At 40.9% G+C, this 27,566-nt stretch overlaps 2 protein-coding genes across 7 annotated transcripts in view; one reads left to right on the forward strand and one right to left on the reverse strand.

Moving 5' to 3' along the window:
- Window positions 1-2,155, forward strand: part of Arhgef6 (Rac/Cdc42 guanine nucleotide exchange factor 6) — a 117,769-nt gene extending 115,614 nt beyond the window's left edge. For all 6 annotated transcript variants that reach the window (XM_048336946.1, XM_048336949.1, XM_048336948.1 and 3 more), the window contains one exon: window positions 899-2,155. In XM_048336946.1, the coding sequence (XP_048192903.1) occupies window positions 899-1,039 (141 nt within the window). In that variant the 3' untranslated portion in view covers window positions 1,040-2,155. The remainder of the gene's footprint in view (window positions 1-898) is intronic.
- Window positions 2,156-10,281: 8,126 nt separating this feature from the next.
- Window positions 10,282-23,804, reverse strand: Cd40lg (CD40 ligand). The gene is made up of 5 exons (XM_048336137.1): window positions 23,579-23,804; window positions 21,696-21,827; window positions 17,609-17,666; window positions 14,139-14,201; window positions 10,282-11,149 (listed from the first exon to the last, which is right to left on the reverse strand). The coding sequence occupies exons 1-5, from the start codon at window positions 23,732-23,734 to the stop codon at window positions 10,773-10,775; spliced, it is 786 nt and encodes a 261-aa protein (XP_048192094.1). The 5' UTR covers window positions 23,735-23,804; the 3' UTR covers window positions 10,282-10,772.
- Between the last annotated feature and the right edge of the window lie 3,762 nt (window positions 23,805-27,566).

Below are 27,566 nucleotides of genomic sequence, written 5' to 3' on the forward strand. Positions count from 1 at the left end.
TGGTATTTCCCTTGTATCATTGAGGTACCTTTCTATTGGTTTTTATCATGTGGCCTTGATTTTACAATTCCCAAAGCTTGCTGCTCAGCACATTGCAATAGGGTCCAAACTCTGTTATGACTTTCCCCAGTCCCTGGCATCTCCAGGCCAAATGTAGGAAAAGCAAGACATTCATGAGTGTGTAAGTGTCCAGAGAACTCTACCACTGGAGATGCGGTCTCAGTGTTCCAGGATGCTCACTCTGGGTGGATCCAAGGACAGAGGACTTGGGATGAGGAACAGGATGGACAGGGGTGAGAGATCAGGCAATCTCGAGTGGACATACTGTATGTTTCTAAACCCAGGTAGGCCATTGAAGCTATAGAGAAGAGAGTGAATATAAAGGAAGGCGTGTTACACAGTTGTCATCTATGGGGGAGAGCAAGCATTAAAGATGAGCTGTCTCCCCTGGTTATTGTAGTTGTATTCTTCACAGAGATCAGGAAGTGCAGGAGGAGAGTTAGGGATGGTGGAGGAGATGCGGAGTTTACTTTAGGATTTAATGAGTTTGAGGTGCTCATAACCTGTCTAGATGGAACTAGGAAGCTCGCATTGGGATGGTGGGCTTGGTACTCAGGAGATGACATCACTACTGCAGATAATTGGGAGGCCCATCAATAGACCCTTGCATTGAAAGAAAAGAGACAAACTGGAAGGAGCATAGAATGAGAAGAGGGCCAGGACAGACCCTGCTCTAGAGTAGGCTTACATTTCACAGATGAATCCAAAGGCCAGTCAGAGTTAGGCAGGAGAATAAGACGTCTTCAAACCGGAAGGAGGGAGTTAAAGGGAGAAAAGTGTAGTTAGCAGTGAAGGAGGCCAAGAGGAGTAGGAATTGATCAAATCATTTTTATCCTAGGAGAATAAAAGAATGAAGCAATGCCTGGAAGAAGAACTGAAGTCAAGAAGGGACCTAGAAAAGTTGGTTCGGAGACTGTTAAAGCAAACAGATGAGTGCATTAGAGCTGAATCCAGTAGCAAGACCTCTGTTCTTCCATAACCAACACTGTGTTGCTGGGCAGTGTGCCTTCAGCTCATCTTGAAATGTCCAGCCAAATGATTTGACTCAGTTTGCTCCCTTCTTTGGCTTTTGTTTTATTGTTTGACTCTGTCACCCACCCTGTGTGTGAGTGTATGTGTGTATTCACATGCACATGTGTGTTTGCTTGGATGTTTGTTGTCATTTGGTTATTGGTTGGTCATTCTTTTCTATTCAACAGAGGACAAGGCAAAAAGTGGTGGTTGAAGAAGCCCCAGAATCTTCACCATTCACTCAGAGCACGAAAGCCAAAGCTCCATTTCACAGGGTTGTTTGGGTTGGTTTTTTTTTTTTTTGCCCTTGGTCAAGCTTGTTGGCTTGGCTATTGTCACAAAGCAGCTGCCTATGGTATATTAAATATAAACCCAAGTTTCCCTCAATGCTTTCCTGTACCTGGCAGCCCCTCAGCCCTTCTAGTACCTAATTGACAACACTTCCTGAGCTATGACTAGTGTAGGTGAAAGACTAATACCTTTGTCGAATGATCCACATGCCCTACTCTAGACTCTCACACACCACCCTTCAGTGACACTTCCAAAAGAAATTGGTACCCCATGTTGTTTATGAAGACTCTGAAAAGTGTAATCTCCTTATTCCATCTGTGCGAATGTACATTTCGCCTCAGTGGAGCATAAGTTCTGGCCATTGGCACTGAACCCAAATCCATCAGTGAGTTGCATTGGGCAATCCTCTCCTTCAGTAGCAGAGCTGGGCAGCTCTTCCCAGTGCATGATAGGTTTCTAACCCCATTGCCTTCTACCTAAGTGTGTAAATGTTCTATTTCCCCAGTACTTTTAGCCAGCCATACCAAGTGGTGTGAAAATTAGTATGTATGTGCTTTGCTTACTGTGTAAAAATGTAGTTAGACTGTGAGCAGTTACTTTACATGACATGTTCAAATAATGACCCTTCCAAGTCACTTACCTGCATTGAGAAGATAATTGTGCCCCAGTAGACATCTTTCATTCACTTTAGCTCTCCTTTATGGTGTGAGAAGTTGTAACCATCATTATAATCAGCATCTTTCGAGGTGCACTCAGCATTATTGGAAAAAAATGTGCTATTAGTCCAGTTTTTTCTAAATATACACAATGAAATGGCCTTTATGGCCACTGGTTATTTGGAGGAAGTGGTTTACTCCCGTTGCTAACAGACCATCAACTTCGTAAGTATGCCAGGAATGAGAACTCTGAGAAAGCAGGTTTAGGCGAGTATCACATCCAAAAGTTTAGTAACATTCAAGCTCAGCCAAGGCTCTAGGACAGAGAAGTGCGGCCTCGTCTTTCCTCCCCCACACTGAGACATGGGGTTTATGGGGTTGGTTTAGAAACCAAATTTGGAGCTTGAAACCTTCAGCTTGCTGAAGAGCCTTTTTTTGTTGTTCTTTTTGGTACTGCGGATCTTGGGGGGGTCCATAGCTTCATGGCACAGGGTGATGTCTCCCCGCTATGCCCAGATGTTCCAGCATCTGCAGTAAACAGACAGGCCCTGCAGTCCAATCGTAGCTAATCCCACACAGCCCTCTTTGGGAGAGGATTTCTAAGAATAGTTGTTCTGTTTAGATAGGGCAACTCTTGCCTAGAAATTAAAAAAAAATTACTATCCACATCTTTGCATCTGCCCTGTATGTGTGTTTTACTCAATGGCTTGCAATAAATGTACAAACTATATCTATAGGAGACATTTTTGTGTGATTACAGTACTTTAGTTGATTGCTTAAGATTTTGAAAGGTCTTTATTTTAAAGTCATATGTATATATGCATGTTTCTAGAACTTGGCCCTTCTGATGAGAGGCCCTAGGTACTCTGGGTAATGAAGCTTGTGCAGAGTTCTGTCTGCGCTTACACACTAAAAATAATATAAAGGAAATGAAGCCATGTTAACCCGAGAGCAGTGTCTCCATAGTTGTGTTGTTTACAATACCCTGTCGATGACTTCCTGTTACCCCGTAATTAAACTGCTGCCCTTAGAGGCCTTTCAGTTTCTTCTCTGTCATGTCCCTTCTTACACAAGTTCAAATTTTCTAACTTGTTTTTATTTGAAAGACTTTTAAAATGGACATTTTCAATAAACAAAAAATAAACTGCTTTATAAAATAAGTCCTTTGCTGCTTTTTTGCTACCTACTGTGCAGGAAGAATTTTTCTTATTTTTAAAGCTGAATTTTTTTTAGACTAGACAAATAAACTATACACGTATGGGATACAATGTTATATACATATCTAGTGACATATGTATACCACATATATTAATATTTAATGACTATGGGCTAGTTAGCAAATCCATCATCTCAACTATTTATCATATCTCTGTAGTAAGAACATTTAAAAGCCTCTTTTAACTATCTTGAAATATTCAATGAATTATTTATAGTCACTATATTGTGTGACAGATCTCACAAACTTATTCCTCCTATCTTGCTGAAACAGTATACTTGGATAAAAAATCATTTGTTCTCTGTCTACATACCTACCCCATTCGCTCATCACCACCACTCTTCTATTCTCTCCTTCGATAGGTTTGACTTTTTAAGATTCTACAGGTGGATGAGATCATGCAGTGTTGGGTTTTCTGTGCTTGACTTATTCATATCGCATAATGATCTCTAGTCCCATCTGTTGTTGCAAATAACAGGATTTTCTTCTTTTGTTAAAGGCTGGATAGTATTTCCTTGTGTATAACTAACACATTGTATCCATTCATCCATTATTGATATTAGGTTAGTTCACTATCTTGACTACAGTAATTAGACCAATAATGAAAATGAGTATAGATCACTCTGACACACTAATTTCATTCCCTTTGGAAATGATGTCATCAGCCCCCACCCGCACCACCTCATCTGCCTCTACCTTCTGCACTCAGGTAAGGTTCTCTTGCAGGGAACATATCATCTCTGTAAAGCAGTGAACAAACATCATCTGCCCATGAAGTAAAATCTTCCTTACCTTCTCTGTGTCTACTCTGGCTCCAACTTGTAAGATATTTAGGCCCCCCTTCTCACAATTTCTATTCCAGTGTTACACTGATTTTCCTTTGCAAGCTCATCATTTGATTTGTAGTCTTGTTCTCATCTGTCTTTAATTTGTATAGGTCTTTGTCCATCCTTGAGATTCTCCATTTTGACCTCAGTCAGAGTGTCGGTGTCAGATCAGGATGAAATATTTGTTCAATGTCAAGGAAGATGGGCTGGGTAGTTTTTGACACTCAGCATCCATTCCTACCCATCTTTTATGCTTGCCACTGAAAGTACATAGGCTAAAAATTACCTTTCACAGATTCCCTTGCTGCTAGGGTTTTGGACACAATGAAGGTTTTGATACATTTTCAGTTCTTCCAATGAGATTTTTCAATGCTTGAATTAGGTAGAGGCTATCTTCTTGGGGCACAGTGGCTTGCAGAAAACTAAGAAGAATGTTTGTAGCTTTCATAGTTTACAATTCAATGCGTCTAACTTTGTGGATTAGAGGAAGCAGTGGTGGGCAGTAGTAGCAATGACAATTTCTGAACATTTGGATGACAAGTATAGTGGGATGACTTTGAAGACATTAGTCCACTGTAAGTCTACTAACTCCTATTTCTGTAGCCCCATGGTTTTGTATACATCTAAGTACCTTTATGCCAAAAATAACTTAGTGGCTTACATTTCCTGTTCTGAACAAATAGATATATTATTGTACTTCTAAGTGCTCAGCATTTTATACTAAGTGGTTTACCTAGTTATGTTTATGTAAGTTGCAAAAAACTGCATAAGGTTTTCACTGGTGTTATTTCTCTTACAAATGAACAAATGTTGAATAAGATAGCAGTTCATGGTAGAGCTGGAATTTGGGCCTTTGACCTGTCTCTTTTGGACTCATGTTCTCTATCACGTTTCCTCCTCTATACTTAGCATCTTGTAACTAAGTCTTCTGTCTCAGCTACCTACTCTTGTCAAGTCACAAGTGAACATCTTTCTTTTGGCAATACAAGAGTTTAAATGAAGCTTTGTTTGCTAGGCAGGTGCTGAACCACTTGAACCACATCTCCAGACTCCACTTTTGCTCTTTTCCTTTTCAGTTATTTTTTTTATTTTAATTTTTATTGTCAAGGTGATGTACAGAGGGGTTACTGTTACATACATAAGGTAGTGCGTACATTTCTTGTCAAACTTGTTACCTCCTCCCCCGTTTCAGTTATTTTTTAAACAGGGTCTCATGTTAATGGCAGAGTTAGCCTAGACTCTGATCCTCTTATTTGTGCTTTCCCTGTAGCTGGAATGACAGACATATGCTATCCCATTCGGTTTTTATTAAGATGTGGGTCTCATGAACTTTTTGCTTTGATGGGCCAAACACTACAATCCTCCCAAGCTCAACTTCTTGGGTAACTACAATTACAAGTGTGAGCCATTATGCACGGCACACATGAACTTAGTTGACAACACTGGCAATTTCTTTTTAATATTCATCTTGATCTCTCTCCAGTATTTGATCCTGCCTTCTTTGCAATTAAAAATTAATTTTGAGGGGCTGGGAATATGGCCTAGTGGCAAGAGTGCTTGCCTCCTACACATGAAGCTCTCAGTTCGATTCCCCAGCACCACATATATGGAAAACGGCCAGGAGGGGCGCTGTGGCTCAAGTGGCAGAGTGCTAGCCTTGAGCAAAAAGAAGCCAGGGACAGTGCTCAGGCCCTGAGCCCAAGGCCCAGGACTGGCCAAAAAAAAAAAAAAAATTAATTTTGAGATGAGAATCTCACTAAGGAGCCAAGGCTGGCCTTGACAATGTGGCAGCCTTTTCCCCTTCCTTAGCCTCTCTAGTAGCCTGGCCACTGTACCTGGTCTAACTATGCTATCACGTCTTGGCTTTCATCATCTCATGCTTCGCTGTGCTTCGTTTAACCTTCCTCCCCTACTCTTAATTTCCTTTGCTGGACCTGCTTCCTTCACCTGACTCTTGGACCTTGCTGATCTTTAACACTTCCATTCTTTCAGTTTTTTTTCTGGACAGCCTTGTTTATTATAACTCCTGCTGCATGGACAAGGCCTTTGCACATGTACCGGGATTACCAGATATTCTTGGTGTCAGAAGTTTTCAAATGCTCTAAGGTGCAATCCTATCCACTTGTACCACCGAGTAAGGCAGTGCTGGGCACAATGTAGACACCATGTCAGTGATCTTCATAAGCTGATCTTCCTGAGAGAGCAGAGTTTGCTTGGGGTTTTCTGCAGATCATTTCACTGAATCATTATGAACCCGGAAAAAATAATATTTTTACTATGCCATTTTACAGTTGAGGGCACTGTGACCTACTTTGACCCACAATTGTCTGTGGTTGCAAAGTTGGTAAAGAGTGGTAAGATTATCTGCCTGGCTCCATACTTAACCACCGGACTATAACAATATTTCTTGTCTTCAAAAAATGTGATATGGTTCACAAAGAAAAAGAAAGTAACAAAAATCATACTGAGCTCCATGTGTCTGTCTCAAAGTGCTTCAGATTGTTTTTTTGTTTTTTTTGCCAGTCCTGGGCCTTGGACTCAGGGCCTGAGCACTGTCCCTGGCTTCTTCCCGCTCAAGGCTAGCACTCTGCCACTTGAGCCACAGTGCCGCCTCCGGCCGTTTTCTGTATATGTGGTGCTGGGGAATCGAACCTAGGGCCTCGTGTATCCGAGGCAGGCACTCTTGCCACTAGGCCATATCCCCAGCCCCTTTCAGATTGTTTTAAAGACATATAGCAAGGCTGCTCCCAACACAGTAGTATCAAGTGCTGTGGAAATGGTCAAATATGACATAAAACATGTTTACTTCGGAAGCCCAGGAATCTCTGTTGTTTCCCCATGTACAGCAGGATACAGCACACCATTTACATCTCATAGTCACCTGCTTTTTAATCAAAAAACAAAGAGAGTAATATTTTATATTTTGTTCATTTTCTGTTTGTTAAGAATGCAAAACTGTTGTGTATTTCAATTACTTTTGCCTCTCCTTTAGGCTTAATGGATAAGTACCAGATTTATAAACAGAATTAAAGTAGGTAACTTAGAAACCCAATATTACAGGTTAAAAATTCTGAAATCATTATCATTTGTTGGAACAACTTTAAAATGTGTTCAAGTAAATTTTCAGGTTATGTCATGTACTTTAAAAATTATTGTGCGATTATGAGAATAATATATTATCTATTTTTATTGACAGTATGATTCTCATTCTCTCTCTTCCATAAAATGTGTTTTTTTTCCACTTAGATATTTATAGCCTAATGAATGTCTTTCTACTATTTTAAAGCTGGAAGGGGAACTGTGTGGCTTAAGTGGTAGAGCATTAGCTTTAAGAAAAAAAAAAGCTCAGGAACAATGCATAGGCTCTGAGTTCAAGCCTAAGACCAGCACAAGAGAGAGAGAGAGAGAGAGAGAGAGAGAGAGAGAGAGAGAGAGACAGAGACAGAGACAGAGAGAGAGACAGAGACAGAGAGACAGAGAGACAGAGACAGAGAGACAGAGAGAGACACACAGAGAGAGAGTGTCCCCTTTTCTTGCAAAGGGTCAGAAGACCTCCTGAAGAAGTTATCTTATTGGACTGAGGGCAGTTGGTTGTGTGAGGCAGAAGCTGGAGGTATATGAGGTGGCATTTACAGGGCAGCAGAGACTATGGGAGAATGGGAGATGGCCTAGAAAATGTAGAGCATTCATTCATTTATTTATTTATTTATTTATTTATTTATTTATTTATTTATTTATTTATATTTATTTTGCCAGTCCTGGGCCTTGGACTCAGGGCCTGAGCACTGTCCCTGGCTCCTTTTTGCTCAAGGCTAGCACTCTGCCACTTGAGCCACAGCGCCACCTCTGGCCGTTTTCTATGTATGTGGTGCTGGGGAATTGAACCCAGGGCTTCATGTATATGAGACAAGCACTCTTGCCACTAGGTCATAGTCCCAGACAATGTAGAGCTTTTAATACCATGAAATTTTTTGGTGGCACTGGAAATTGCACTCAGGGTGAGGCAAGCATGCTACCACATAAACCATGCTACCAGCTCTCGACAGCATACTGCTATAGATACTTAGTTACTAGAGGTAGAAATAATCTGGAAGCTAATGATTCTCAAGGAAGAAGGTGGGAGGGGGATCAAATTCACTGGAAATATTTAGATAAGAAAAGGGCACAAGTGTATGAAGATTATTTTTTTAAAATAATCTTCCCAGGCAGACAAGGATTTCTGTCTTTTAATTATGTGCATAGCACTTGCTGTTTTGTTTGTTTATTTAGTTGCAGTGTTGAGAACTTTAAACGTGCTAGGCAAGTGTTCTTCCACTGAGCTACTTCCCCAGCCCACAAGGATCTCCTCTCGATAAAGTCCACCAATGCTTCTTGACCATCCAGTGTCTTACCCAGGCAAGTTGCTTAACTGTAACAGTGCTATCAAGAGGGCACTGAGCTCCTGTAAGGGAAGGACAGTCATGATGTGTGAGTTGTCTTCCGAAGATTCTGGCCTTCCTAAAAAAGAAAGACCTATCCATATCTGTAAGAATATCATGGCAGGGGCAGGGAATATGGCCTAGTGGTAGAGTGTTTGCTTAGCATGCATGAAGCCCTGGGTTCGATTCCTCAGTACCACATACACAGGAAAAGCCAGAAGTGGCGCTATGGCTCAAGTGGTAGAGTGCTAGCCTTGAGCAAAAGAAGCTCAGAGACAGTGCCCAGGCCCTGACTTCAGGTCCTGCAGGACTGGCAAAAAAAAAAAAGTCTCACAGCAAATATCAGCAAGTCCCTCAACTTCCATGGATGCTAGTCCACATTCTTCAAGTCCCCTTTGCAGACGTGAACATGGCACAAGAATCTTTGCTTATGGAGGATAAGAAGGCACTGTGGACATATCCTTTGCACATTCCAAATTTCTTTCGAGGAAGTATGCAGCCACGCAAGTGTGCCTGGCATAGTTCAGCTGTGTATTAAGATGTTCTTGCTGTGGGCTTCAGTCATAAAGGGGCTCTGTTCTCCACAGGGATGAAGAGCAGGGACAGTGGCCAAGAATACATGCCACTTCTTCTCTTTCCCTTTTCTTATTTCTACAGTAATATTTGGGAGTTTGGTGTGTGGTATTTGCCTTTTGTTGTGTGAGTATATATTACCTGTGCAAAGGGGTTTCATTGTGTTATTTCCATATATGTGTGTAATATACTTTGATCACATTTTCCTTCTCTATAATTCTTTCTTTTGTTCCCTCCCCCCCGTTTTTAAATAATTTAATGGATTTTATATACTATTTTTCTTACATGTATATAATGCACTTGCATGATATTCTCCTCTCTATCAGACTCTCCTTTGGGTGTTTCACTTAAACAAGGCACTCGACCAGTGATGATAAAGATGTCACTTTGGGCATCTTATCTCAACTACTCGTCAATTGGTGGTGATGACATATGATTCATTGCCTTTCGTGGAAGACTCTGAGGCCAATACTTACTATCAGGCTGTCAGCGTACTTCTTGCCTAACGTGGAAACACGTAGGCAGTAGTGAACAAGATATACTACTCTTCTTCTCTAAGGCCTCCCAGTCTCACATGGCTGTGATTGATTTGAACAACGTCAATCTCCTGCAAGCTTTTCAGAGCAAGTTGGATAAAAAAGACTCCCATTGCCTTGCGTGGAATATAGGCTTCCATGTCATCCATCAAAGGATATCACAAATTTCTAGACACTGTGCTGACACAGTGATGTTTTCTATGCTAAGCTTGGGACAGAAATTTATGAGAACAGTACAAAGGTTAGCAAAATTGCCTTCAAATACTTCCTTCCTCTTTCCCCAACTTGGATGAGGGATTTAGTACAACATGACCACAATCATGTTAAGGAATCTTTATTAGTCAAAAAATAAATAACAAGATAATCACAAGTTCACTCTAGAAACAATGGAGCGTGCAGGGAGATACAATAGATTTCTTTTAAATACAGTCTTTTTTTTTTTTGTGAGGACAGGACAGGCTCAGAGCTGTTCTTTCTACTCGCCACTCCCATCTATAGTGCCGTAGGTAGGGACAGGGGAAAAAACAGCTTGCCACTGTGTGTATGTGTGTGTGTGTGTGTGTGTGTGTGTGTGTGTGTGTGTGTGTGTGTGTGTGTGTGTATGGGGGGGGAGAGAATGAGAGAGATCCAGAACGAGAGAAAAAGAGAGAGACACAGAGAGAGAACGAGTGAGGAGAGACTCAGAGACAGAGACAGAGACCCAGAGAGAGCGAGAAAGAGAGAGAATGAGTGAAGATGGTTATTTGTGCATCATCTATCTAGAGCCTGTCCTTGCTTCCTCTACAAGGACCCAGAGTGAAAAACAGTGCAAAGTAAGCAGAAGCTTCCAGTTTCCCTTCTGCGTCTCCACTGAAAGACAATGTCTGTAAAGAAATAAAACTAAAGTTGGCTAATTATCTGGGCGTCATGGCCTTGTCTTTTCATAGGGTCCTCTGCACATCTGCGTCAGTGGGGGCTGCTGTTTCAGAAAATAGGCTTTTATGGAGCAGAGTCTCTTAGAGTGACACCCACCTTGTAATTCACTTATTCCAGCCCTATGTGCCTTGGGTACATAATAAATAGTTCTCCGTGAGGAAGGTCCTAGGGTTATAAATAGGCAGTTCAACAGGAGGTGGCCCTAACTGCTTTGCTATATTAGGAAGTCTGCCAGCTACACCCCGCTGCAGCCTTGCAGGTTGCACTCTTCAGAGCTTGAGTAAGCCAAAAGATGTGAAGCCAGTCCCGTGGTTCACTTGGCTTGGATCCGTCACGTTGACAAACAGGGAAGCACCTGCTTGCAAATCAAAGACTCCTCCCAGGTGAAGGGATTGTTGCCCACAAGATTTGGAGGAAGTGTTGGTGTTTGCTCCTCTGAGTAAGATTCTCTCCGATCCAATGGAGGACCTCAGGCAGAGGCTGACTATAAATGCAGCTTGACTAGAAGGGTCTCTATTGGAACAGAAGGTGACTTGGGTGTAGATATAATAAATTCCTTGTCTTTCGATGGTCAACTGTTTCCCATTTTTAAGGGTTACGAACTTGTTGCTCATGGTATAATATCCTTTCTTGGCCCATTGTAGAACTGTAACAAAAAGGGAAATTTGTGAGGAAGGGAAGCAGAGAATAGTGCACACTCTAACAACAAATATTAGGAATGGTTTCTCAAGGCCCTTTTCCATCCTCAGAGTCAAAGAGGAGTTACAGACAACAAATTAGCATAGGGTTTTAAGTCAGAGGAATGTTCAGTTACAGGGCTATGGTGAGTTTCTCTGTCTCTCTTGAGAGGTTTTCTTCTTTTCTTTTTGATGCTAGTCCTGGGGCTTGAATTCAGGAGGTGGGCACTATCCCTGACTGTTTTTTTTTGGTTGTCGTTCAAGGCTAGTGCTCCACCACTTGAGCTACAGCGTGCTTTTTTTGTTTTTTTTTTTTGCCAGTCCTGGGCCTTGGACTCAGGGCCTGAGCACTGTCCCTGGCTTCTTTTTGCTCAAGGCTAGCACTCTGCCACTTGAGCCACAGCGCCGCTTCTGGCCGTTTTCTGTATATGTGGTGCTGGGGAATCGAACCTAGGGCCTCGTGTATCCGAGGCAGGCACTCTTGCCACTAGGCCATATCCCCAGCCCCTACAGCGTGCTTTTTGGTGGTTCATTCGTTTGTGGACTTTCCTGCCTGGGGTGGCTTCAAACTGCAATCCTCAAATCTTAGCCTCCTGTGTAGCTAAGGACTACAGGTATGGCCGTTAGCAGCCAGCTCTCTTTTTAAGTTTTTAAAAGCAATTTGTCCTTGAATGAAGAAAGTGCAAATTATTTCAAAATTTCATAGAATTACAGAGAGCCAATGATTCACACAAACATCCTTTCTAATAATTAACGTGAATATCTTGTCTTGAATTTTAACTAAGATGTCGGTCTACCTGGCTTAGTTTCGGCACAAAGAAAAGACCCCACTTCTTCCCATATGATGGTGCTGTTCTAAACTCAGTCTACCTCCCACAGCAAGGCTTAACATTAATCAAGGAAGTGTGAAAATAAACTGTGTGTTCATCTTACTACGTGTTTTGATCTGCCATTGTAGTGGGCGCCACCAACTTGAAAGCACCTGTGTTCTTGTGGCTAAGCCAGAGTACCCACCAACAGTGAGCCATTTTCTCAGCTGAGATGCTGAGTGGGTTCAAAGTGGTATGTGTACCTGATTACAAATCTCAGCTTACACCGAGAGCTACATTGGCTGGAGGGGAGGAGTTGAGGGAAGTGAAAGTATTGATGTATTTGTTCCTTCGAGCTTTGTGAAAATTATTATTCAATGGCGTTAGGTCTATCAAGGCACAAGCTCCTTCCTGGTAAGATGCATCATTTAGTAATGGGGGGGATGTGTATCTCGACATACTAGATGTTTGTGTTCCCACTCCCCTCAGCCATTCCAGAAATGGTGCTTCCTTGGTTTCACTTTTTGGGCATTTGGTTTATGATGTTAATTCCTGATTTAAAGTTCTTGCTATGTGATGTAGGTCAAGGGTGCAGCAGCAGGATCGGGTAAGTCATGAGAGATTTGGGGCTGAGTTGCAGACAGGGAACATTATTGTCTTCCCACTTGTCCTCTGTAATATAGAGCACAAAATACTATAGGGCCAATATCATTCCTAAGCCTTTTGGGAGAATCTGAATTCATGAAGCGTATCTAAGCACAAACGTTTAGGCACATGTGGATGAAGATCTGGGGGGAGGTGATTGTGGGTACTTTCATGTCATCCAATGCAGAAGAGAATTTCAGTGTCATGTGAATGGCCGCACGGACAGGGCACTAGAACTATGATGTGCTCCCATAAGTGTATTTTCAGAGGAAAGGTGTATATGCCAGAATTATTAAATGTTATAGGAATAACGTATCAATGAGAAGATTTATGTCACTCTGGTTGTGTAAATCCCAGTAAAATAGTGGCACCTTTACTGCTATAGTTTAACTTGACAGTTTAACTTTCTTGCACATTAGCTGATTTCCTATTTAAAGCAACCCTGTGAAGTAGATGAGGCAGGAAACTACAGCATACTTAAAACAACTTGCCTATAGTCACTCAGCAAATGGCTCATGGCTCTTGAATCCCAGTGTTTAAAGACTCCCTACCCAGTGCTCTTCCTTCCACATGATAACCATGTATAATGTTACACCCACTGAAGCCCAAGCTACATCAGAGATGAGGCAGTAGCTTCTTTATTCTCTCCATTTCTCTCTCTCTCCACACCCCCTCCCCCCCGCCGTCTCGCCGTGTATGAGAGAGACAGAAACAAAGACAGAGACAGAAAAAGAAAATTCAGAACTCCATTCCAGAGCACTCTGCTGAATTTTTCAACAGCTGCTTTGATGGTTTGGCCTTTATGCAAATGAGGGATTTTATGCTAGCGTACATGTTTCCATCTACTTATAGATGTGACACATTCTCTAGCCCTAGGTTTTTCCAGATACAGATTTGGGTGTAGGATGGGGAATATAAGGGCTAGAATAATGGCAGAATGTCTATGGAAATAAAATCTTTCAGACTTGAGAAGATCACAGTATGTCGTCTGTGTTACTTCATTGGAAAATCTAACGTCTTGGCACTTATTGATCTTTACAGAATGATTTTACCCTTAATTTCCCCAAGGTTGGCCCCAGGGAGGCTGGGGTTAATCATACATGGATTGACAGGTAACAGATAAGACCCCCTGAGGCTCATTTATACACAGTGAAGAGGGGTTGGGAGGAGAGGTGCTTCCAGTGAGAAGGTCATACTACCTGCCACCTCTTCTCTGCTGTCAGAATAATGGTCTCTCTACCTAGTAATTCATCATTACCAGCAGCCATTGAGCAAGAACCTAGTGAGAACGCTGGGATTGTTTCCCACTTCCTTTTGTCCTTCTAAGTCCTGTCTGTGCATTTGTGCCCACTCGGAAGACAACAGACGACAACAGACGACATCTTGGAGTAAATGTGTATGTTGGTCCCCAGAGGAAGAGAGGAGTCTGGTCATTAGGTTGCATTGATTCAGTGTCCCTTTCTTCCTCAGCTGGTGGCTGAGACTCAGATGCTATCGGACTTACCAGATGCTGTTTTATCACCGGCCTCACTTATGACATGTGCTGCAATTTGAGGTTCCTGATCACCTAAAAGTAAACCAAAAGAAAACTGTCAGGCCAAGGAAATAGGAAATAGATCCCAGACTGTTTGGTCTAGTTCTACAATTGTATGTGGAGACCACGCTTATGTTTAAGGAGGAAGAAAATGGTCATAAGTCCTTCCCACTATGGAAAACGTTGGTTTCTAGTATCTTAATAATTGAATTGGCTGTTTCCATTGATTGCATTCACCTAATTGTTAGTCAATACGTAGTTCCACTTTACATAGATCAATACAGGCTAAAATACTTGTTTTCATTAAACTTACCTTAAACCTTGCTTTTAGAGCAACTCTTATACATTGGATGTCTTAGTGGACTCCAAAGTTGTGTCCATACACTGACCTAGTAAGAAGCTTATGGTGTCTCATTTGGCTAAGCAAAATTTTGTCAGACTATTATTGTATCTATCTCGAATTATCTCTCATGTAAAAGACTCATTTCTTAATCAGAGGTGCTGATTTTCAAAGAGCGGAGATTGGAAGGTAGGTTTTATCTTTCCAGTTATGAGCTTGTTGCTGAGAACTTTTAGGTGCACAAACACCTAAACACAAATTAATACCCAAGTTGACCTCACCTCAGTGAACGTGGATAAGTGTAGTGTGCTACCCCTTCTAGACTGAAAAGCAGGAAATGCTAAGAAATTTGTCTTCTTTGCACAAATCAGGAAACAAAGCTATTTTATGGAGTTTGCTTATTCATTTCAATACATGAAGTGAGCTGAGTGTTAATTTGGATTTAAGAACTTGTGAATTTTGACATAGATTTACAATCTGTCTGAAGTATTAACTACACCAGAATTTATAGTTCAATCTGTGTACATAGGCTTCCTTCCATCCTTTTCCACATCCATTAGTTATAGAACCTTGTAAGCTGTCCTTGTAACATTATAACCATGTTTTGTTGCACCATTTTAATAAATATTTACAGTACAATGTGTGTTATTTTTCTTAGATAAACCAAAGGTAGACTGCTCAAGGTTCATGTTACCTTCTTTAGCAGCATTTGAGAGAGGACCTTTTATACATTTGTAGTAGATAAACCAGATTGTAATGTGTATGTGTGTGTGTGTGTGTGTGTGTGTGTGTGTGTGTGTGTGTGTGTGTTGGTCTTAGGGCTTAGAACTAGGTTTTGTTCCTGAGCTTCTTTTTGCTCAAGGCTAGCACTCAAGGCTAGGACTCTACCACTTGAGCCACAGAGCTACTTCCGGTCTTTTCTGAGTAGTTTGTTGGAGATAAGAGTCTCACGGACTTTCCTGCCCAAGCTGGCATCTAACTGCAAGCCTCAGATCTCAGTCTCCTGAGTAGCTAGAATTATAGGCATGAACTATCAGTGCCCAGTTCAGATTGTAACTTTTAAAAATCCTAAGCCTGTGCCAATGTTTCAGTAGAACTTGGGTAGGGAAAGTTAACCTGAAATTGCATTCTATTAACTAACATGAGTGTATTTCTGTAAGTACAGTACCGCTGAAATAATTTTTTGTTGGTTGTGGGGCTTGCATTCAGGGCCTGGGCATTGTTCCTGAGCCTCTTGGTGCTCAAGGCCAGTACTCTACCATTGGAGCCACAGAACCACTTCTATTTTTTGAGTGGTTCATTGGAGATAAGATTTTCACGGGGACTTTTCTGCTGAGGCTGGCTTTGAACCACAATCTTCACATTGCAGCCTCCTGAATAGCTAGGATTACAAGCATGAGCCACCAGCACGTGGCTGAAATAAAATTTTAAGAAGGAAAATATCTTTGTAGGTGTGCTATGATTTTTCTCATCATGTATGATGTGAAAGACCAGTATGGGTGTTAATTATTTTCCTGAAGACTACCAGGCAGCATCTGCAAAACCAATTGGCTTAGATTTCAGTGTAACTTATAGGTAGCATGGTACTACCCTAATGTCTTTTGAAGTCATTCCAAGAAGGATCCTTCGTGGGACCTTTAGTATTCAGGCTAATGGCAAAGGCAAGGTCTGAGCACTCACTTTGCCTCAGAAAATAGCACCAACCTCTCTGCCTGTATACATTTCTTTGTGTGCATTAGATTCACACAAATTATAGCATCATATTCTCCAATAACTGTGTCTTTCCTTCTGTTCCTATCACTTCAGTTATTGTGCTACTTTTGGGTTCTATATTCTAAAACAAACAGGGAAAAGTTGGTGTATTTAGAAAAAAGATTATGTGGTAACTGGGAGAGGGGGAAATGTAGAGTCACAAGAGAAACAGTGGAAGACATCAGTTATAGTGGGCATGGAGAAGAAAACGCTACAAGCTTAGATGACATGATTACTGTTTTTAATGTCTATACTGCTGATGTATAGGAAAAGAAATATTCTTTTTTTTTGTCGGTCAAGGGGCTTGAACTTACAGCCTGGGCACTGTCCCTGAGCTTTTTCGCTCAAAGCTAGTGCTATACCACTTCAAGCCATAGCTCCACTTCTGGTTTTCTGGTGATTAATTGGAGATAAGAGTCTCACAGACTTTTCTGCCAGGCTGGCTTCGAACTGTGATCCTTAGATCTCAGCATCCTGAGTAACTAGGATTATAAGTTTGAGCTACCAGCACCTGGCAAGTATTCTTTAGTTGTTAAGGCCACCAAGACCAGAACTGTAACCAGTAAGTGGAAATTACAGACTAAAATTTGAGTTGAGGAAGAAAGACTTTTCTGGAGAAGTGCAATAGTTGTACCATAATTATTAGAGTTCAAAGATTAACCAGGATATCTTATATGGTAACACGTGTCACATCCCTAGACATATTGAGAAGATAGATGGTCAATATTGTTTTAAAGATTGCACCATCAAGTTTGTTTTCTAACCCTAAGATGTTCCAAACACTGACTTCAGGTAGAGGGCAATGATTAGAACATTAGCACACAGTCACACACTGACTCCAGAGAATCTGCTAGGCACTGCTCCTTATGAAAAGCTGACAAATGCCAGTTCTAACACTTGCTGGCTTTCTTATGTCATCCTCTAAAGATGCTTCCAGGCTGGGTGGTTATTTAAAATCCTAAATATACTGAATTTTCTTAATAATTGGTATTATTAGCATTAGAGGAGCATAGGTTCCTCCATAAATATGGGCATATAAATGAATCATAGGGATTCCTTGAATCTTTCTAGAGCATAGAGATCAGAGAAAGTATCCATTGACAATTGTCTTTCTATTTTATTTCTAGGGCTAAAAGTTCACTAACATAGGGTTGTTTAATACGATCAGCTCAAAGTTTACTTTTAAGTTTTTATTTCCTTTTAAGTTTTAGCAAGGATTTATTTTAGCATAACAGAGTTAAAGTAGGGAGGAATAAAGAAATAACATTTCTTGCTTAGGAAGTGGGAGTTAAAGAGTCCTTCTCTTCATGTTTTAAGCATGTATAGAAATAGACAAATTGCAACCTACCTTTTTGCATTTCAAAGCTGTTTTCTTTTCTTGTCTCCTTTTTGTTTAGCATTATATCCTGAAAGAAGAATCATTGAAAAAGGTCATTTTGATAGGAGCTCTGCTATGGGGTTTTAGAGGTAATATTCATATGGCATCTGTCATTACCCTGTTGTGTGTTGCTAGGGAAGATTATCACAGAGACTAAGGTGCTGTCATTAATTATATCGTATGGATTGGGAGCCCATGGCTCTGACAGATGAGCTGACAGCCCAGAAAGCCCAGGGGAGAATCTGGAAACAAAATTCAGGCCTTATTAAGTCTATCCCAGTGCTTACTCCAGACGGGAGGCTGTGATACTGCCCCTTCCTGTGACCTCGACCTCCCTGGCTTTGGCTTTAACAAACAATGCTGGATGGGGAAATGCTTCTATCCTGGGAATTGGTATGTTGGGATGTTATTAAACATAAGCACATTATGTATGTACCAGAATTAAATTGGTCTGCAACTGTAAGTTGGATCTTGGGAAAGACATTACAGACTATGAAAAGCCCCTCAAACCTGTTAAAATTTGTTTTCCTTTCCAATGGGCTCAAGAGATCTTGTTGATGGCTGCCTTAAATGGCCTGCCTTTATTAAGAATAATCAGGATTTAGGAAACACAAGTCATGTTCTGATATCACTGATGTACGAAGGCAAATGCAGCACAACTTACGCGATGTCTTTTTACTTATAACTTAAGGGATAGTGAGGGGTTTAAAGGAGCTAGTGGGACTTTCTTTAACAAAGGCTGAACGCTGATAAAAGAAGGCTAAACAGCCTGGGTGCCTGTAATCCTAGGCACTCAGGAGGTTAGGATCTAAGGATCACCATTCCAAGCCAACTAGAGCAGAAAAATCTAAGACCCTTATCTCCAATTAATTGGCCAAACCCCTGAAAGTTGAGGTGTGGTTCAGGTGGTAGAGTGCCATCCCTGAGCAAAAAAAGTCAAGCAAGAATAAGAGGACTTGAGTACTGGGACAAAACGAGAGGCTGACCAAAAGGCCTGGAGATCTTAATTGGCTAGTATGAGATCACTTCCCAAGAATGAGGCTTGAACCGAGACTAGAATGGAGCCAATTACATTCATATGCCTGGCTCGACTTCACCATCTCCTATCACTATCGTCTGAACACAAGGAGGAAAACAGCCATGCTTTCACATCTCCTACTCATCAAAATCCTGTGTTCCCTGACATTTCTGGACTCAGTTGTCTACACTGCCCTTCCTTCGCATTCCTCCCCTAGAAGGAATCTATGTTGCAACTGTAGGCTCAGCTCTCTCGCCAGGTGTGAGGGCGTAAGTCATAGAGACCCACCGGGAACCTGAACCTCAAAATGATTACATGGGCTGCAGAGCTTCAACTTTCCATTTGAGCTGAAGTGGGTGCTATGAAAAGGCGGCCACAGGAAAGTGTTTGTGAGCTAGTGAGTAAACAAATGACTCTTTAGAGTCTTTTCAAACACTGCTGTGTGATGATTGAGGTTGAGATACTCTTAAGGCTGGGTGGTTGCATGGGGGTCAAGGCTTAGCCAAAATAAAAATGTGAAGTCAGCAGTTCATTTTCTATGCACCTAGCTTTGGCTTTTTGTGAGCTTTCCAACAGCCATACTCCCTAGTCTGGTTTTATTCTTTCAGTCTCCACCTCTACAGAAGAAGCTTTAAAAATGTTGACTTTCAGAAAATCTGAGATGACTTATTTCTCTTGAGTAGAGAGTCTATGCTATTTAAAACGATGCCCCCCGTTTACCCTGACACAAACCCCAAGCTCGATCGTTCCCTTAAAATGATAGCTTGGCACTGCTGCGAAAACGTATTTCGACGCTGGGTGACCGCATGTAGGGATAGTGAGGAGAAGACTGACATTTTATGAATTCAAAATTGAATGAGATGATTTCTAAAACCCTGCCAAACCTTGTGACTTCAAATCTTCAAATTTAAACTCAAGGTTTCTCTGGATTAGCCAGACTGTGGCAGAAAAAGGAAGCTTGCTAATGCTAGCTGAAAACACACAAATCCAATCTAGAGTTATTCCGTAGTCACCCTGTTGGCTTGAAAACAAAGGTCCTGAGTACTGTTTCAGAGTGAGGAATTTGGGGACAATGGATATTAGCAAAGGAGTCAGTCATCCGACAGGGATTAGATACCGGGGGAGCTTTAGCTCTAAGTATTGTGCACATCTTAGATACAGCTGGCATTGACGAGGGCTCCACACCTGTGGTAGCAGGTGAGTTAAAGGCCCTCAGCCATTAGATCACTCGGGGAATGTCTGGGAATGCAGCTCTGTGTCAAGTGACCACGCATCTGAATAAACCAACAAGCTAATCACACAATTGCAGAATATCACAGCTGATAGTATCCATACAGACAATCACAACTCTCTTAAACTATGAGAAAATGGAGGCCCACTAAGGTGAACTCATTCAGCCAAGGTTGCATGGCCAAGCATATTCTGTCTTGTGGCTGGATCATTTAACCATTGTTTTGAGCATGACTTTATTCACATTAAAATTTGCACCACTTCGGAATCCCGTGAGAACTGGAGCAATTCAAATTATTTCCCAATCTGGCCAGTCTTACAAATAAAGGCTTAGGAGTTTCATTTGAACCCTAGACAAGTGTAAAGTACCTGGAAGACAGCAGTGGTTTTGAGCTGCATTCTGTAGGGAATAGTGACAGGAAATAAACATCCCGTCTTTCTGAGTGAATTAATTTGTACTGTTACACATTGATGACAGTACAGACAAGTAGGAGTAAGTTCAGAAAATGAGATCTTGTTCATGATCACATTCTACATTTTCCATGATGAGCAGCAATCTTGGATGCTTTATTCAGATGCTCACCCGCTTGACAGAGCAGTACCCCCAGGTGAGCCCTAAAGCAAGTTGACAGCTAAGGACATTTGGTTCAGTGTGCGGGGAGGAAAATGGGCAGAGAGAATACCTGATGTTCTTAGGAAAGGAAAAGAATTCCATTGACCACACAGCTGTGATGACAAAATTAGTGGAAAGGCTCTAAGAATTCTTATTTTTACATATCCAGTATAGGCCACAGTCATTAGTTACTTTAAGTGTGCTGACAGCCTGGTGGGTTAAGAAGGCTTGAAAACTTCTGTGTGTCTGATTCGGTTTGGCGCTAGAGCGGCTTTATGGGCAAGTGGTGTTTTAAGGGATCTGGCTTGAGTGACACTGAGAATACCCATTACTCACTCCCTGCACCCCTTCGACACAAGGAAGGGAAAGATCTCACTTCTATAGCATTTGCAATTCCATTATTGGATGAGCACTGACTATTGTGTTGATTGTTGAGTCCCTACGATTCCCAGGATAGGCTTGTCAATACAGCAGTAGCCAAGGGTCACGACTTTCCTGGCAAGTGAACATCAGACCATAGCAGCACATTGGGAAGACTTAAGAAAGTCTGCATAGATACAGACACAGAGCTGTGCAAAAGGAACTTCTCCTTGGTGCTGTGCTGCTCACCTATAATCCCAGCACTGAGGCAAGAATGGTGAATTCCAAGTCAGCCTGGACTATGTAATGAGAGCTTGTCTCAAGAAAAAAGAAGCAAGAGAAAACAAACAAAAATCCCCACCCCAAATGTATTTCTTGTGCCCAAAGCGTATACACATAAAACCAAACAAAACCAACTTGATGTATCTAAAATGGCCACTAATGTGAGTTCAAGAATACATGCGGATGCGCCCAAAGGGGAGTATACATTCCCTCCTAGAGAAACACTATTTGTTTCTATCCAAGTAGGATTATGCCCATTTCCAAATTTCCTCTTCAACATAAAGGTTTGGCTTCATTTTTGCTTGCTGCAATGCACTCACACATGCACTCAAATTCGTGCATATATTATATATGCATATATTCACAGAAATATATACATACGTACACACATGCTCACATACATGTCCACACAAATACCTATGTATATATGTGTGTATTTCTGCATATGTGTGTGTAACAACTCAAACATTTACACTGTTAGACTTCAGATTCCTGATCTAAACACAATGTAGTAAAACTTTTCACTGACTTTTCTAAATAGCTAAATGCCTTACCTTGACAAAGCCTTCAAACTGGCTTCTAATTTCCTCACAGTTCAGCAAGGATAATGATCCTTCTCCTCTGCTGCATCTCTGTAGCGTTTTCATGAATACAAAATCCTCATGCAGATTCCTTTCATCTTCTATCTGTTTTGAAATAAGCAGGATAAGAAAAATACCATTTTGGAGAATGCAGCTAATGACATTTACCTCCACTTTCTCTCCCGTGGCACAACAAAAGGGGGCCTTTGAGAGCATCAATAGGGAGTATTATAAGCTATTGTACTGGATCATCTCTATTTGGTACTTCCCATTGAAAAGTCTACAAAAGCCAGTGATTAAGGTATCATATTATCTGTATCTAGAGATAGAAATCACAGCTATTCTGATGAACTTTCATCACAAAGTATATCTTTTTCAATGAGCCATAGCAGCAATATCTTATAATTGTCATATTTCCTTTTAGCTTATAAAATACTTTTCTGCCGAACTAATTTGCCCACTTCATTTTAGTGTTCCTTATATAGGGCTTTCAAAAGAAGGTAATTTGTAACATGTGTCCACTCATTTTGAATTTTAATTACACTATTCTTTCTTTAGAAATAGTTTTAAATAAGCCACCTCTCCTCCCCAGAGTTAATGAGATATTTTATTTTCCAGTGCCTAAGTAATTAATTAGAGGTAAGAAATTCACTTGTATTATCAATGAATCCATTCCATTTTCTTCTTTTGAGAGATTTTTAACATTCAAGAAAAGGTCCAGGTAGCCAGCAGTTATGGCTCTCCTGAGGGTACAGCTACATCTTCTGTCATAGCAAGTGTACCCAGGTCACTATTTCCCCCTTGGAGTCTAGGCCTGTTTGTAGGCATCTGATCAATAGAGCCCAGCATTCCAAACACGGACAAGAAACCCCATTCAGAACACATCTCTTCTCGGCACTGAGACCTAAAAAATTGATAATGTAACGGATGGTACCCATTCTCACTATCTTGCCTTACACAGAGAGAAAAACTCATGAGTCTCTTTGTTTTTGCCTCAGGAGAAGACAGCCAAGGAGCCCAGAGAAAATGCAGTCATATAGATGCTTCTGTCTGGCCATAGTTCCACATGCAGGCTTTTAGGGACAGCCAGATACTTGATTCCTTTTCTCATATTCATCTAGAATGGATGTTTGCCAACATAGTAGACACATGCAAAATAGAAGCAGGGACAATCCCTATGATATCTTTTTCTAATAATATGAAAAACCTGCTAAATCAATCTCTTCTTTTGTTCTTGCAAATCCAGTTGTTTAAGAAGTAAAGTGGCTCAGTGACACTGAACAGCTAGCAACTGAAGCCTTAGCATTTGAAGACTTACCCACAGAATACTATCTTTACTAGAAAACTGTGAATTTAGGGACTTACTTGTGTTTGTCCTAATCTGAAACACTATGAAATTTCAGATCAAATTGATGTATTCCTTTCTTAGGTTGAAATTCAAAGAGGAGAACTGTCTATCAAAAAACAATGTTCTTACTTTTGAAGTAAAACATTAAGAAAGAATTACAGATAGAGCTCAGCTAGCACTATGTTCTAGATGTTGTTTTAAGCACTTTGCAATGCTAGACTCATTTAATCTATGGTGCGGGTACCATTTGCATTTTACAAGTATAGAAATGGAGGCATAAAAATCTGAAGTAAATTTCCCTGAATCATAGAGGGTAGGAGCAGAGCCTGATGAACCCCAGAGCAAGAATATAAGACCCCACTAGTTAGACTACAACTGTTAATGGCATGAAACTATTCATCTCCTTGGATTTCTACCATTGTCTATCTTTACGCATAAGTAAAATCCACCAATTTACCAATCAATAACACTCCCGGTATAACGGATAAAGATTTGATATTCATCTTACCTTGTCCAATCTTCTATGAAGATATACAGCATAAAGTGCCGAGCCAATCATCTGGGTGATGAGAAAAACACTAAGTAAATACATAAAAATTTTCATGCTAGTGGGCAGTCCAGGGGCAACAGCTCGAGGCGAAGGTTGGCTGTACGTTTCGATCATTCTGGCTTTAAGATGAAGTAGTATCTTCTGACGAAGAAGGTGACAGAGGCAGCATGAGAAGACTTGTCAAAGTTGGCCACCTTACTCAGGATTAGTTAAGAGGGCACAATCGTCACAGCCCACACTTCCTGGAAAATGTGCTTCGTAGTCTTCTCTCCCAGAGAAAAAGTTACGTAAAGGTTTTTTTTTTTAAAAAAATTTAAATTACACTCATATCATTGACTTCCAGCCTTTCCCTTTTGTTAGTAAAGAAACAAGTTTCTTCTTCCATACATTCATTCTTGCCTTGAAATGTCTGACACTTCTTAACAGACAATGGCAGTTTTTTTTTTTCCTATTGCTGTCTAACTTTTGGGGGTTCGCCAGTTTCAAGGAAAGTGATAAATTAATCCATCAGCAATGAATTTATTTCAATTTCCATCTTAGTAATATAAAGCAGGAACATGGTACAAAGGGAAAAACAAATATTAACAAAAATTTGGATTGCTTTTGTGACTGGTGTACTACCAGGTAATTGCCTCTCAAGAGTTTACTGTTTTTCATCTCTAAACTCAAAGAAATACAGGTAGCTTTACAAATACCATGAGTACAAAAATGTCCTAACATTTATTAAATAGCATTTAGCAGAAAAGGTAATGTAAGAAAAATAATATCATTGCTCAAAGGCAAAGCCAAATAGGGTCATTGGGGGAAAGCCAGTCCAGAACTGCAGGACTGATGTTACAGTAGATACATTAGCTTGATTTAACTATGCTGCCTATTTATAGTGTTTTTATCCTTCAGATAATTGCTGATGTTGATGTTGTAATTGAGGATAGGATGATGAGGAAAATACGCTGAAGTAGAGAAACTGAATTCTAGTCTTTGCTCTACCAATACATTGCTGTGAAACTCAGCAAATCACATTCCCTGTAGTCAAAGGGGCTATGTTGCTTACTTAGTATGGTCCTTAAACTGTTGTGGAGGGGCTGGGGATATGGCCTAGTGGCAAGAGAGCCTGCCTCGTATACATGAGGCCCTGGGTTCAATTCCCCAGCACCACATATACAGAAAACGGCCAGAAGTGGCGCTGTGGCTCAAGTGGTAGAGTGCTAGCCTTGAGCAAAAAGAAGCCAGGGACAGTGCTCAGGCCCTGAGTCCAAGGCCCAGGACTGGCAAAAAAACAAAACAAAACAAAAAAACACTGTTGTGGAGATGTGGAGATCAACTATATGCATGAAAGATATTTGAAACATGTTGAGTAATAAACAACTTAAATCTGTGTGTGTGTGTGTGTGTGTGTGTGTGTGTGTGTGTGTGTACTTGTCTGGGTGCTTGAACTCAGGGCCTGAGCACTGTCCATGAGCTTTTTTTGCTCAAGGCCAGCACTCTACCACTTAAGCCACAGTACCAGTTAATTGCAGATAATCACATGGACTTTCCTGCTCAGGCTGTTTTTGAAACTCGAATTTCAGATCTTAGTCTCCTGAGTAGCTAGAATTACAGGCCTACACCACCAGTGCCCAGCTAGTCACTATTTTTTTTTTGTAGAGTTTGTTTAGCTTAAGAAATGAGTTTTCCTAATAATTGCCAGGTCTTTATATAGCGGTTAAAATAGGCAAAGACTAACAATATATGTCTATATTATATATGGAATAGCACGAATATGCTCATGATGTAGAGGGCTGGGCAGCAATGAGTTGTGAGAAGTGAGGACAGAAATGTGGACAGGGTTTGGCTTGGTAGAATCAAGACCTTATCCTCTAGGCAAGAATCTTCCAGTTCTGGTTTCCTTGTGATGGAACTGTATAATGGGGGTGGGGTGGGGGGAGGGAGGGCAGTGGAGAGGGGGAGAGGTAGGAGAAAAATGAGGGAGGAGGTAACAAGTTTGACAAGAAATATACTCACTACCTTACATATGAAACTGTAACTACTCTGTACATCACTTTGACAATAAATAAATTTAAAAATATTGAATATTACTGTATATATAAAATTTAACTAAAGATATGTATTTAAATTTACAAAAAGAATCTTCCAGCTGTGGTCAGGGAAAAACATTTCTTTGTGAAGCCCTATGCAGAACAAATACTGATAAATTTAACTTTTCTCTGTATACTGGAAATAGTTTTCCTTGCATATTTGTTTATGTCTATACTTTCTATATGTGTCTATACTGTTTCTATTATGTATAAACAAATATACAAATATAGCATTTCTGTATTCAAGTAAACAGAAGCATCTTGGGCTGTGACATTGAATCACTAAAGTGTGCAGGATCACACATTTCTGAATGAGTTTTGCCTTATCTTACTAGATTTTGTTCAAAGTGAATGAAGCTATGGGCATATCTAACCCTACATCCCAATGTAATTGAGAAACTGGGGTAAGATGGCTCTTGTAATTCCCATAATAATGCTTTGGGAGATAAATAGGAAACATGAAGATTGCTCTGACAAGTGTGCTGTCTGGGTAGTTCGCAGCGACTTTCTTCCACTCCTACACCCTGGCATCCTGTCCTACGGGCCCAGATTTGTGTAGCTTTTCACTAGGTATGCAAGTAGGTGGCCTTGATGTATGTGATAAACTTCGATCAGTAAGTCAGCGACTTTGCTGGATGATCTGAGTTGTGCTGAAGGAAAATTATTGGGAGGCTCAAGGCCTTCTCCAAAGCCAGTTTTGTGCAATCATAGAATGCTAAAGTTTTAAGCACCATGCAATGATCGGCTCAGCTAAACCTAGAGGGAGAAGGTGCTGAAGGGGTTATGGAGATTCTCTCAGTGTCAATTCCTTTGTGTGATCAATGTCAACAACCAACTTTCCAATCTTTCTGGCTTCCCTTCTTGATATCCAGCCCCCTACTGTCTGATATCTGCTCACAATATACCCCTGAAACTGCTGCAACAGTTCTGAGTTCTGAGTTCTGAGTTATGAATTATAAGAATTTTGCCAGAATACTTTTTCGAGTTTTTTTTTTAATTAACAGGATTTTGTGGAGGGCTTCATGCTTGCGAGGCAGTCTGTCTACCACTTGATCCACACCTCCAGCCCTGTTTTGCTTTTATAGTTTTTTTTAAACCAGTCCTGGGACTTGAACTCAGGGTCTGAGCACTGTCCCTGGCTTCTTTTTGCTCAAGGCTAGCACTCTGCCACTTGAGCCACAGCGCCACTTCTGGCCTTTTCTGTGTATGTGGTGCTGAAGAATCAAACCCAGGGCTTCATGCATGCTGGGTGAACACTCTACCACTAAGCCACATTTCCAGCATCTATAGTTGTTTTTTTTTTATGTAGAACCTTGCATTTTTTTTGTCCTGCCTGACCTTGGGTCTCAATCCTTCTTATTTATCCCTCCCACGTAGTAAGGCTGATAGGCGTGTATTACTATACCCACTTTATTGATCTAGATGGAGTCTCACTAGCATTTTTTCTTGGGCTGGACTCAAACTGCAATCTCTGCCTCCTGAGTAGCTGGGATTACAAATATGAGCCACCATTCCTGGCTTAGAATTCATTGTACGTGACCTCTCTGTTGACCTCTTATTCTGTTATCATCCTGATTACTATCTGCCCTTGAATTGTATACCAACATATAGTTTTGTTTTGTTTGTTTCTTTGCCAGTCTTGGGCTTGAACTTAGGGCCTGGGCACTGTCCCAGATTCTTCTGTGTATGTGGTGCTGAGGAATCCAACCCAGGGCTTCATGCATGCTAGGCAAGCACTCTACCACTAAGACACATTCCCAGTCCCAACATATAGTTTTTAAATCTCCTTTCCTTCTAATTTTATTGATATACAGTTGGCAGATATGAATTGTATGTCCAAATGTGATGATATACACATAAAATGTGAAAGA

This window comes from Perognathus longimembris, chromosome 28, assembly GCF_023159225.1.
Source record: "Perognathus longimembris pacificus isolate PPM17 chromosome 28, ASM2315922v1, whole genome shotgun sequence".
Lineage (NCBI taxonomy): Eukaryota > Metazoa > Chordata > Mammalia > Rodentia > Heteromyidae > Perognathus > Perognathus longimembris.

Excerpts from the sequence above, each read along its gene's own strand:
- Cd40lg (XM_048336137.1), bottom strand. The coding sequence starts at position 23,734 with ATGATCGAAACGTACAGCCAACCTTCGCCTCGAGCTGTTGCCCCTGGA. Across the intron at positions 14,202-17,608 it reads CAGCTTTGAAATGCAAAAAG|GTGATCAGGAACCTCAAATT; the intron begins GTAGGTTGCAAT and ends GTTTACTTTTAG. Across the intron at positions 11,150-14,138 it reads CGGTGATAAAACAGCATCTG|TTCTACAATGGGCCAAGAAA; the intron begins GTAAGTCCGATA and ends TTTTTGTTACAG.